Here is a 13,407-nt window from a genome sequence, read left to right on the forward strand (position 1 = left end):
AGGCATGCGCCACCACACCCAGCTAAGTTTTGTATTTTTAGTAGAGACAGGGTTTCACCACGTTGGCTAGACTGGTTTCGAACTCCTGACTTCATGTGATTCACCTGTATCAGCCTCCCAAACTGCTGGGATTACAGGCGCGAGCCACCACACCTGGCCTTTGTGAGGCTATAATAGTAATATCTGGAGAGAAAAATAATGTTGAAAAGAAATCTGGGTGTGGAAGACTATACCATCCAATTTGGTGATACTTACTGAAGACATATTGTATTCAGTTTCAACAGGTCAAAACTGATTAGGGCAATTCCTCGTATTCTGCCCAACCCAGGGCATAAAGCACACAGAAGAGCAAGGGAAAATTATAGGTATGAGAGAAAAGCAGAAAAACTTACCAACCATGTGTTTCCGCACATGAGCCATGGTATAGAATTTCTTCTCACAAATTTCACAGGAAAATTTCTTTTCTGCATATCCATGGACGATCTTGATATGCTCATGAAGGGACCAGAGTTTCTTGAACGATTTGTTACAGGAAACACACTGAGCAGGATAAATAGAAATAATATTTATAGGGGCTTACAGAATGCCATACCAGCCTACTGGCAGATGAAACGGATGTGCTTCAGGTTCACGGCACAAGGCCAGAATCCAGATAAATGCTATTCTTCCACAGAGCCCAGATTCCAACACCAACATCTGTATGTTCTCTTTTTCTAAGATGCATCTTTTAGATACTCTTTGGGAGTATGAAAACAATGGCAAAAACTAAGACAAAAAGTGGAAAGTTCCACTAACGTCAAGCAATGTTCAAGTGATTCTTCTGCCTCAGCCTCCCAAGTAGCCAGGATTACAGGCGGGGGCCACCACGCCCGGCTAATTTTTTTGTATTTTTAGTAGAGACGGGGTTTCACCATGTTGCTAGGGTGATATCGATCTTCTGACCTCGTGATCCATCTGCCTCAGCCTCCCAAAGTACTGGGATTATAGGCATGAGTCACCACGCCCAGCCAAGCTTTTTTATTTTTAAACAGAAGTTGCAAGAGATTCAAGTTTTAAAAATATAGGTATTAAGCAAGTGTGGCTGCCTCCTCTCCACATCAGTTAGTAAGGGTTTACCAGAGAATATATACTGATTTTAAATTAGTATAATAAAGACAAGATGAAACAAAATATATATTAGTGGTATAGGTATTATAGGTATGTAGAAATATAAAAACGTTCTTACGCCTTAGAAAATGCATTTGGAGCCAGGTGCAGTGGCTCATGCCTGTAATCCCAGCACTTTGGGAGGTCAAGGCGGGTAGATCACCTGAGGTCAGGAGTTTGAGACCAGCCTGGCCAACATGGAGAAACCCCACCTCTACTAAAAATACAAAATTAGCCAGGCATGGTGGCGCATGCCTGTAATCCCAGCTACTCGGGAGGCTGAGGCAGGAGAATTGCTTGAACCTGGGAGGCGGAGATTGTGGTGAGCCAAGATTGCGCCACTGTATTCCAGCCGGGGCAACAGAGCGAGACTGTCTCAGAAAAAAGAAAAAAAAAAAAATGCACTTGGAGCATTTATTAACATGAATAATTGAAATGTTATTATATTTCCCCAAATCCAATTTACACTTTCAAACACTTCCCTCTGGCAGAATATACCCTCTAAACTCTTAGTATCACTGTCTCTAATTATTACTATTATTATTATTATTATTATTTTGAGATGGAGTCTCACTCTGTCACCCAGGTTGGAGTGCAGTGGCGCGATCTCGGCTCACCACAACCTCCACCTCCCGGGTTCAAGCAATTCTCTTGCCTCAGCCTCCCGAGTAGCTGGGACTACAGGTACATGCCACCATGCCTGGCTAATTTTTGTATTTTTAGTAGAGACGAGGTTTCACTATGTTGGCCAGGCTGGTCTCAAACTCCTGACCTCATGATCTGCCTGTCTCAGCCTCCCAAAGTGCTGAGATTACAGGTGTGAGCTATTGCACCCAGCCTCACTCTTTTTTTTTTTTTTTTTTTTTGAGACGGAGTCTCGCTCTATCGCCCAGGCTGGAGCGCAGTGGCCGGATCTCAGCTCACTGCAAGCTCCGCCTCCCGGGTTTACGCCATTCTCCTGCCTCAGCCTCCCGAGTAGCTGGGACTACAGGCGCCCGCCACCTCGCACGGCTAGTTTTTTGTATTTTTTAGTAGAGACGGGGTTTCACGGTGTTAGACAGGATGGTATTTCTTTTTTTTTTTTTTTGAGACGGAGTCTGGCTCTGCCGCCCAGGCTGGAGTGCTGTGGCCGAATCTCAGCTCACTGCAAGCTCCGCCTCCCGGGTTCACGCCATTCTCCTGCCTCAGCCTCCCGAGTAGCTGGGACTACAGGCGCCCGCCACCTCGCCCGGCTAATTTTTTTGTATTTTTAGTAGAGACGGGGTTTCACCGTGTTAGCCAGGATGGTCTCGATCTCCTGACCTCGTGATCCACCCATCTCGGCCTCCCAAAGTGCTGGGATTACATACAGGCTTGAGCCACCGCGCCCGGCCGGCCGGTATTTCTTAAAAATTTTTTTAAAAAGTTTTTTTTTGGTCTAAACTTTAATTAACTAAAGTCTATCCCTTTTCCCTTACAGACCAGTTCCAGAGCTCTCTTGCAAGAATCTGTAGAAAACACATGCTGCCTAGCTCCTTGTATCATGAATCATTAATAGCCTGTAATATTAGGCATAATGTGTATCAGAGTATTTCTGGTTAAAGCAAAACAATACTAGAAAGCTCTTGGTAATCATTAGACCCTTGGATACTTATGGGAACATGTAAATAATTCACTGTAAATAAAGATCTCTCTAAACATCATTGTCACTTCAGGAAACAAGAACTCTAAGAGTTAAAATATAAACCTCTGGTTGGAAAATGCTCTAGAAAAGGAGACTACTACTATCAGACATTTTGTAGGGCAGGTTTTTGTTGTTGTTGTTTAGACAGTCTCACTCTGCTGCTCAGGCTGGAATGTAGTGGTGCTATAATGGCTTACTGCAGGATCAATCTCCTGGGCTCAGGCAACCCTCCCAAAGTGCTGAGATTACAGGCATGAGCCACTGCACCCGGCCTTAGGGCAGGGTTTTAGTTTTTTTTTTTTTTCTGAGACAGAGTCTCGCTCTGTCACCCAGGCTGGAATGCAGTGGTGCAATCTCAGCTCACTGCAACCTCTGCCTCCCAGGTTCAAGCGATTCTCCTGCCTCAGCCTCCCGAGTAGCTGGGATTACAGGCATGCGCCACCACGCCTGGCTAATTTTGTATTTTTAATAGAGACGGGGTTTCTCCATGTTGGTAAGGCTGGTCTCGAACTCCTGACCTCAGGTGATCCACCCGTCTTGGCCTCCCAAAGTGCTAGGATTACAGGTGTGAGCCACCACGCCCAGCCTGGGGTTTTAGTTTTCACTTGTTACCAGGTCATCAGGATTATTAGGATCTATACATAAGAACAAAGTACAGTGTTATTTAGGAATTTGAATGAAGTTCATTTAGCAGAATCCACAAAACTTAAAACACAAATTTAAAAGTAGTATGATGAAGAATTGTGAGGAAAGTCACACACAAAAAGTATTTATTAAATGTTTTCTTTTCTGTAACTTAAACAGATTTAAGTCAAAAAAAAAAAAAAAAAAAAACAACCCACAAAACCTATATATAAAGAGCAAGAACACTTTCATTAACGGATCATTACAGAATCCAAGTTTGACCCCTAGAGTGCAGCAGTGCACCACACTCCCTAGAGTGCAGCAGGGCACCACACTCCCTAGCACGTAGCAGGGCACCACACTCCCTAGAGCGCAGCAGGGCACCACACTGCCTTTGGCCTGAAGTGTTGCAGACAACTCCTACCCAAGCCAGGGCACTGGCAGTTACCGGAGGATATGGGCTCCATGACTCGGTCTTCTTTTATTTACCCAGCGTGTCGGAGATCAAGTCACAATTGATGAATCAAAAGCGGTGAATTTTTAGCAAATGCAATTTCCATTTTTTAAAACTCTTTAAAGTAGAGCAATGATCTCAGTTGTTGATTAAAAGCAACGGAAGAAAAGTAAAATTTAAAAAGTAACTACCAATATTAGAAGCACACCAAAAAAACAAAACAAACCAACACAATTTATAAGTTTAACTTAAATATGGTACAAAATATTTCTGTTACATATCTTATGGAGACATGAATAGACTTACCTCTTATATTCATTAACATGCATTCACATGTGCAAACCAATATAACTGCAATCCATTTGACATAATATAATTAGCATACCTCTTTAACCTATCACAATATAGTCCTTTCACAACACCAACCTGGTTTGAATACCATTATTTTGTTACCTTAACAATACTGTACAGTGGCATTGTGTAAACCTAGTGCCAGGTGGGCAACATTTTCAACCAGCTCAGCCTCTGCTTAAAGTTTGCATATTCCCATGGGCTCAGCCTCTTGGCAAATTTAGTGTTGTCATCTCTCCAATGGTAAAAGCAAACTCACTGCTGAAGATCTTCCATTTCCACCGGTCTGAGTCATGATGGTTTTTGTCCCCATCAGCTGTACTAGAATCTGGCATCATTATAAACCCAGAAAGGGACCTTTCTCTACTCCTAACCTTTAATCAGTAACTCCTACCTCCACAGAGAAGATGCCAGAACGAATTTTATTACATGTCCTACAACAGTGAATCTCAGTGCAAAGTTGGTGTTGATTTTAACCTCCTGGTCAATCAACTATAACAGATCCCCCTTCCAGTGTGCCTGTGTTCCCACTAGTCCAGCGTCAAATTTAATGCTTTCGAAATAAAAGCCTTGGTTTAGAAAAGACCAAAGCAGGAGCTTTTCAAATGATAAATTGGTGAAATCTGTCCCTTCAGCCTCTATTGTATTTATTCTCTTGGGCGGATACCAGATGAATCTGAACAGCCAGGTTTTATCCTGAAAAGTTTGCCCTCTCGGTGATGAAACCTACCTGAATGTTTTTTTCACAGTCTGTTTGCTGGTGAAGGGACAGCTCACTTTCCAGGACAAACTTCTTGCCACATTTATCACAAATCTGCATGCGCCTATGAGTAACGTTCATGTGCTTCTCCAGGTACCAGCGAGTGTTAAATACCCTGGGGCACTTCTCACAGGTCAGAGTCTCTTTCTCTTCACACTTAGCTTTCTGGACTGGTGCTTTGGGCTCCTTTGTGGCCCGCTTCTTACGCTTAGGTGGCTCTACACTCTTCCTACGACCTCTTGTAGTTCTGGGAGTAGGGGAAGTGGTAGCTGCGGCAACAGAGGCAGCTCTCCTGGTTCTCCTTTGTGTAACGCTGACTTTCTCTACTATCTTCTCCTTTTTCTTCTGCTTTTCATTCTCTCCATAGTCATTGCTGTCATCTGTGGCCTCTTCCTCACTCTCTTCCTCTTCCTCCTCACTGCTTGTCTTAAGAACAGGAGTCTCTTTGGACTGAGAAGAGACACCCTTTTCCCCTTTAGATACATTTAATGTTTGATTATTAAGGTTTACCTCCACTATGATCTGCTCCCTTTTGTAAGAGACTTCTTCCTCTTCCTCTTCTGTGTCATCAGAATTCTCCCGGTCCTCCTTAACAGCATGCACGTCAGACACTGCTCTTGTCTCCCTGAAATATGGCTGTTCTTCTGTTTCATGGAGATGTGGCTTGCTCATCTTGGTGTCCACTAACACAGAATAAGGACTTCCTGACTCCCTTTTGTACACTTTGGTGGACAGGTCAAGTTCTTGGTTGGCACCATGATAAAAGGAAGATGGCACTTGACCACGACGGCTATCTTCTTGTGCCATTCCTGCTACATGCACAGCACAGTTTTCAACCAGTTCCTGACAAGAACTGGCTGTGTGGCTCATTGGTAAGTGGCCCAATTTATTAAGCAGTTCAGACTATAAAGAAAATAGCTTTAAAACAAGGTAATTATTAAGACTCAAATCTTTTTTCATCCATGAAGAATCACTCAAATGAAAAAAAGATATTCCTGGAAATTGTGTGCAATTCTTCCAGTGTTGCAGCACCAAAGCATGAGTCAAAAAGGTTTGGTATTACGGCAAGAGCAGAGCACTAGTGATTTTTCTTCTGAAGAGAGCTGCAAGGGACTTGGGAGCATCTTATCTACAAAGAAAAGCAAAGAGGAAAAAACATCAGATAATACCACTATTTCCTTTTTATAGCATGAATTTAAATCACCAGAAACATAGCTTAAATAATAATTATTAAATATTATTATTATTTAGAGATGGAGTCTCACTCTGTCACCCAGGCTGGAGTGCAGTAGTGCAGTCTTGGCTTACTGCAACCTCTGCCGCCCGGGTTCAAGCGATTTCCCTGCCTTAGCTTCCTCAGTAGCTGGGATTACAGGCAGCTGCCACCACGCTGGGCTAATTTTTGTATTTTTAGTACAGTCGGGGTTTCGCCATCCTGGCCAGGCTGGTCTTGAACTCCTGACCTCGTGATCCACCCACCTCGGGCTCCCAAAGTGCTGGGATTATAAGCATGAACCACCACACCCGGCCAAAATTATTAAACTCTTTACATACACAATGCTTTTAACTGCTTAAATGTTTCAGTATGGGCCATTATTTTGATTATAGGAATTCATAAACATTTTCTGTTAGACTATAAATTTTACAACAGCAAAAGCCACATCTGTCCAGTTCACTGAAATATCCTCAGAGCTTAGCACAGAATCTAGCATACAGTATATATTTGATGAATAAAATAATACTGCACAGCATTCATTTTCCTAGATACTACAGAATATGCTGATATGGCAAAACATATGGTCTCTATCCACAAGACCTTTACAGTCTAGTTTACTAGTGTTGGGCATGAAACACACAACAGCTTTATATTGGCTGACTTTCTTTCATCATCAATCACATGTCCACCACAGTGAGAGCTCGCAGAACAAAGGTGGTAGTGGGGTAAGCACTGTGGTCCCTGGAAATAAAATAGTTAATTGACATAACTATAGAAGAGAAGAAAAATGTCCTTGGCCTTAAATAATTTATAATCTAGGTTTAAATATAATTGTTTTCAGGTTTATTGGAGTAATTTCAAAGTTGCCAAATATTTTAACATTTGTTCTGTGCATAGCTCACTACACCCACTCAGTAAGTGGGTGATTTTTTTGTGTGTCAGTTGCACAGGAGTCTAAATTCTAAGAAACCATACCCATCAGGTTGATATGGTTCCAAGAAAAATAAAACCATCCAGTATTAATTTTTAGAAAGCTTAGCAGGGCATATAATTTGCTTAGTGACATACTCACATTGCTGCTTAGCCAAGCCACCTATCCTCTGAGTCATATGAATATTACTGTAAACAATAATTGACAAAAGGAAGGAAATTAGTATTTATTAAATGCCTGCTATGGACATAGGCACTATAATAGTTCTTATTGTTCATTATTTAATACCCACCACAAAACTGTGGCGTTGATTTCTTTTTTAATACAGGGTCTCGGGCCAGGTGCTATGGCTCACACCTGTAATCCCGGCACTTTGGGAGGCCGAGGTAGTCGGATCACGAGGTCAGGAGATCAAGACCATCCTGGTCAACATGGTGAAACCCCGTTTCCACTGAAAATCCAAAAATTAGCTGAGCATAGCGGCGCGTGCCTGTAATCCCAGCTACTCAGGAGGCTGAGGCAGGAGAATCGCTTGAACCTGGGAGGTGGAGATTCTAGTGAGCCGAGATCACGCCACTGCACTCCAGCCTGGCAACAGAGCTAGATTCCATCTCGCAGGGCGGGGGGGGTGGGGGGTGGGGGGGAAGACAGGGTCTCACTCTGTTGCCCAGGCTGGAGTCCAGTGGTGGAATCATGGCTCACTGCAGCCTCAACCTTCTGGGTTCAAGTGATCCTCCCACCTCAGCCTCCTGAACAGCTAGGACCACAGGCATGCGCCACCACACTCAGCTAATTTTTAAAAAAATTTTTAGAGATGGGGTCTCCCTATGTTACCCAGGCTGGTGGGACTGGTTTTTAAATTCAATTTTTATCAAAGTAATCATTTTAAAAATTCATAGTTTCACAATTCAAATGTATTGGCCGTACTCCAATTTATCTCAGTCCCATTCCCTGGAGGCAATAATGCTGTTTTAGCTGCCCCCTCTCCATTTAATTCCGTATTTCTACATAATTTGATTATATTTCTGTTTCTGGACTTTTTATTTCAATTTCAGATATTACCTTGTCTCTATTTTTTTTTTTTTTTTTTTGAGACAGAGTCTTGCTCTGTCACCCAGGCTGGAGTGCAGTGGCCTGATCTCGGCTCACTGCAAGCTCTGCCTCCCAGGTTCACACCATTCTCCTGCCTCAGCCTCCCCGAGTAGCTGGGACTACAGGCACCTGCCACCACGCCCAGCTAATTTTTTGTATTTTTAGTAGACATGGGGTTTCACCGTGTTAGCCAGGATGGTCTTGATCTCCTGACCTTGTGATCTGCCCACCTCAGTCTCCCAAAGTGCTGGGATTACAGGCGTAAGCCACCATGCCTGGCTCTCTAGTTTTGTTACCTTATTGTTCCCAAGTCTTCCCTCATGCTCCCAATATAGTTATATCACAACTTTGAAAAAAATCAGTATTTATGACTACTATGACTATGAGTAGTTCACAATTATTTCTATCACTCCTACACTAGTCCTTTGTCTTCTCTTCCATTTTCTTTTTCCTTGTGAATTTATTCTTTTTTAAAAAACTTATGTTACTTTTGCTTTAATGGAATTTCAGGAATTTGTGGTAATAAATGCTACCATGTTTTACCTGACATCTGAATAGATATATTCATACTTTCTTGTATTTATAAATGGTAAAATTGTGGCTCAGAGAGGCAACCTAATTTGTCTAAGATCACAAGTCTATCAAATGACAGACGTAGTATTTGACTACAGGCCTGCCTGACTCCAAAGCTCATGGTCTATTTCTACTATGACAAATGACACCTTGAAATAATTTAAACTCAACTATTCTTTTAACTGCTTATCTTTTTGTACCAGTTTCATGCCTCATATTTTAAGTAGGAAAATCCTAGCAACCTTATTCTACATTTGCCAAAACTTCTCACCCATGGATATAATGTGAACTACTATGAGTATCATTTAAATAAACTCATATTAATTATCTCAAATTAAGTAAGGGAGGAGTGATTTAAAATTCAATTAGCTAGCAAAAGCTAGGAGTTAAACAAAAACCAGAAAGACAAAGAAAAAAAATAAAGAGTAATCATCAATTCATTTTCCAAATATTTCTGACTCTCGGCTTTCTGGGCACATGGTAGACTACACTTTTTTTTTTTTTTTTTGGAGACGGAGTCTTGCTCTGTCGCCCGAGCTGGAGTGCATGGTGCAATCTCGGCTCACTGCAACCACACCTCCTGGGTTCAAGCAATTCTCCTGTCTCAGCCTCTGGAGTAGCTGGGGCTATACACACCACCATGGCCAGCTCATTTTTTTTTTTTTTGAGACAGAGTCTTGCTCTGTCACCCAGGCTAGAGTGCAGTGGCGCAATCTCAGCTCACTGCAGACTCCACCTCCCGGGTTCAAGCAATTCTCTTGCCTCAGCCTCCCAAAGTGCTGGGATTACAGGTGTAAGCCACTGCACCCAGGCTAGGCTACACTTTTTAAACCACGCCCACAACTCCTATTCCCTGTAGTTGGATGGGGTCCTGTGACTACTTCTGGTCAGCATATTATGAGATGTGACAGGGAGAGGCAGGGCATTTACTAACCAATATGAAATCCTTCAGACCTCTTTTCCTTCTGGCACAGTGGCTAGCAATCTTTCAGGTGATGGTTGCTCTCAGCTTGGTCCCGTAACAACTAAGACAACCTACTGGATAGACATAGTGTATTTTCTTGGTGTTTTTGTTTTGTTTTGTTTTGAGACAGAGTCTCACTCTGTTACCCAGGCTGGAGTGCTGTGGCATGATTTCGGCTCACTGCAACCTCTGCCTCCCGGGTTCAAGTGATTCTCCTGTCTCAGATTCCTGAATAGCTGGGACTACAGGCACCCACCACTACGCCCAGTTTTTTTGTATTTTTAGTAGAGACAGGGTTTCACCATGTTGGTCAGGCTGGTCTTGAACCCCTGACCACAGGTGATTCACCCACCTCGGCCTCCCAAAGTGCTAGAATTACAGGCGTGAGCCACTGCGCCCAGCCACACAGTGTGTTTTTAAAGCCACTGAGATCTTGCATTGTTTATTACCACAGCATAATTTGGCTTATCCAAGCTGCTCTGAGTAGACACCAGAAGTGGGGTGCTGCCTTACCAAAAAGCCTAAAATATATGACAAAGCCTTAGGAGCTGGGTGGAAGGAGGCAAGGAAAGTTATTGGAGGCCAAAAGATCAGCAACTTATATTATACAGTGGTGAAATGATCAGTGAAACTATCAGCTATCCCAGAAGGTAGATAATATAACACAAGAGCTAACAGCTCTAGTGGGAAAATGGACTATTACAAGTGTGTTGTATTGTAACACTGTTAGTTGTATTTAACAAATTATCTCATGAAAAGGATGAATTCAGAAAATAATGATCAATTTATAATCAAGAATAAAAGAAATCCAGAAAGTCAGGGATTTGCAGATTAAGAAGAGGCAAGTGCTTAATGTAAAACTGAAATCTTTGAGCTACAAAGCCTGTATAGAACTCAGTCTTGAGGCAAAGATCAAATCAAATATTTGGCTTTCACAATCACTGATTAAGATGGTACTCAATAAAATAGCTTTTTTAAAGAGACTAAAGATGAGTTCTGCTACAAAGCATATTTCTCTAATGTGAATTAATTCAAATGCTATTAGTAAATAGGGAAATGATAGCAGAATAACTCAGAAGCAATGTTAGTTTATACAAGATTTTCCCAAGTTAAATGTCTGAAGTGATCAGGAGCAAGCTTTCTCAAAATTACAAAGAAAGCAAGCCTTAGCAATACACGAAGACCTCAAGAAAAAAGCTAAACACCCTACTTCTGTACCTTCCTTTAATGCAAGCAATGGTTCATTCAGTGACTTCATGAATAAAACTCTTTCCACTTTATACCTGATGAAGCTGAAAGAACAGTCATACCTCAGAGATATTGCCGGTTTGGCTCCAGACCGCCTCAATAAAGCAAGTCACACAAATTTTTTGGTTTCCTTGTGCATATAAGTTATGTTTACATTACACTGTAGTCTACTAAGTGTGCAATAGCTTTGTATCTTAAAAAACAATGTACATGCTTTAATTTTAAAATAATTTATTGTGGCCGGGTGCGGTGGCTCATGTCTGTAATCCCAGCACTTTGGGAGGCTGAGGTGGGCGGATCATGAGGTCAGGAGATCGAGACCACCCTGGCTAACACGGTGAAACCCCGTCTCTACTAAAAATACAAAAAATTAGCTGGGCGTGGTGGCAGACGCCTGTAGTCCCAGCTACTCAGGAGGCTGAGGCAGGAGAATGGCGTGAACCCGGGAGGCGGAGCTTGTAGTGAGCCGAGATTGTGTCACTGTACTCCAACCTGTGCAACAGAGCAACACTCTGTCTCAAAAAAAAAAAAAAAAAGAATAATAACATTGTTAAAAAATGTTAACGATTATCTGATCCTTCAGTGAATCAATCATTTTGCCAATGGAGGGTCTCGCTTCAATGTTGATGGCTGCTGCATGATCAGGGTGGTGGTTGCTGAAGGCTGGGATGGCTGTGGCAATTTCTGAAAATAAGACAATGAAATTTGCTGCACTGACTTATTCTTCCTTTCAAAGATTTCTCTGTAGGATATGATGCTGTTTGATAACACTTTGCCCACAGTAGAACTTCTTTCAAAATTGGAGTCAATCCTCTCAAACCCAGCCACTGCTTCAACAACTAAGTTTATGGAATATTCTAAATCCTTCATCATTCCAATAACGTTCACAACATCTTCACCAGGAGTAGATTCCATCTGTTCGAGTTTTATCAAAAGATGGCAGCAATTCAGTCATACTTCAGGCTCCACTTCCAATTCTAGTTCTCTTGCTATTTCCACCACATCTGCAGTGACTTCCTCCACTGAAGCGCTGAAACCCTCAAAGCTGTCCATGAGGCTCGGAATCGACTCCTCTAAACTCCTGTTTGTGTTGATATTTTGACCTCTTTCCATGAATCACAAATGTTCTTAATGGTATCTAGAGTGGTGAATCCTTTCTAGAAGGTTTTCAAATTACTTTGCCCAGACCCATCAGAGGAATCACTATCTATGGCAGCTATAGTACAAAATCAATTTTATAAATAATAAAGCTAGGAGGTAAAAATTACTCATTGATCCATGGGCTACAGAATGAATGTTAAATTATCATGCATGAAAACAACATTCAGCATTCATCTCCTTGTACATCTCCATCAGAGCTCTTGGGTAACTAGGTGCACTGTCCATGAGCCATAATATTTTGAAGGGAATCTTTTTTTCTGAGCAGTAGATCTCAACAGTGGGCTTAAAATACTCAGTAAACCATGCTGTAAACAGGTGTGCTGTCATTCAGGCTTTATTGTTTCATTTCTAACACACAGGCTGAGTAGATTTAGCATCACTCATAAGGGCCTCTGGATTTTTAGAATAGTAAGGTGGCTTCACCTTCAAGTCACCAGCTGCATTAGCCCCTAACAAGAGAGTCAGGTTATCTTTTGAAGTCAGGCATTCACTTCTATCTATGACAGTCCTAGATGGCATCTTCTTTCAATATAAGGCTATTTTGTCTACACCAGAAAATGATCTTAGCTAGATGTGGATAACTTGCTGGAGCTTCTACATCAGCACGTGCTGCTTCACCTTGCACTTTTACATTATGGAGATAGCTTATTTCCTTAAACCTCATGAACCAACCTCTCTGCTGGCTTCCAACTTTTCTTCTGTAGCTTCCTCACTTCTCAGCCTTCAAAGAATTGAACAGTTAGGACCTTGTTCTAGCTTTGGCTTAAAGGAATGTTGTGTTTGGCTTGATCTTCTATGCAAACCACTAAAACCTTCTCCATCTCAGCAATAGGGCTATTTCACTTTTTTTTTTTTTTTTTTTTTTTTGAGACGCAGTCTCACCTGTCACCCAGGCTGGAGTGCAGTGGCATGATCTTAGCTTACTGCAACCTCCGCCTCCTGGGTTCAAGCGATTCTCCTGCCTCAGCCTCCCAAGTAGCTGGGATTACAGGTGTACACCACATCTGGCTAATTGTGTATTTTTAGTAGAGAAGATGTTTCACTATGTTGGCCAGGCTGGTCTTGAACTCCTGACCTCAGGTGATCCGCCCACCTTGGACTCCCACAGTGCTGGGATTACAGGAGAAAGCCACCACACCCAGCCAGCTGGTTCACTTTCTTATCATTTGTGTGTTCACTGGGGTAGCACTTTTCTTTTTTTTTTTTTTTTGAGATGGAGTTTCA

General features: G+C 42.1%; 1 protein-coding gene across 2 annotated transcripts in view; it reads right to left on the minus strand.

The window, feature by feature from the left end:
* The window catches only part of ZNF652 (zinc finger protein 652), a 68,989-nt gene that overhangs the window by 17,377 nt on the left and 38,205 nt on the right, over positions 1–13,407 (minus strand). For both annotated transcript variants that reach the window (XM_030923148.1, XM_030923147.1), the window contains exons 2-3: positions 4,969–6,127; positions 393–540 (exon numbers count right to left, since the gene is read on the minus strand). In XM_030923148.1, the coding sequence (XP_030779008.1) occupies positions 393–540; positions 4,969–5,868 (1,048 nt within the window). In that variant the 5' untranslated portion in view covers positions 5,869–6,127. The remainder of the gene's footprint in view (positions 1–392; positions 541–4,968; positions 6,128–13,407) is intronic.

Source organism: Rhinopithecus roxellana, chromosome 19, assembly GCF_007565055.1.
Source record: "Rhinopithecus roxellana isolate Shanxi Qingling chromosome 19, ASM756505v1, whole genome shotgun sequence".
NCBI lineage: Eukaryota > Metazoa > Chordata > Mammalia > Primates > Cercopithecidae > Rhinopithecus > Rhinopithecus roxellana.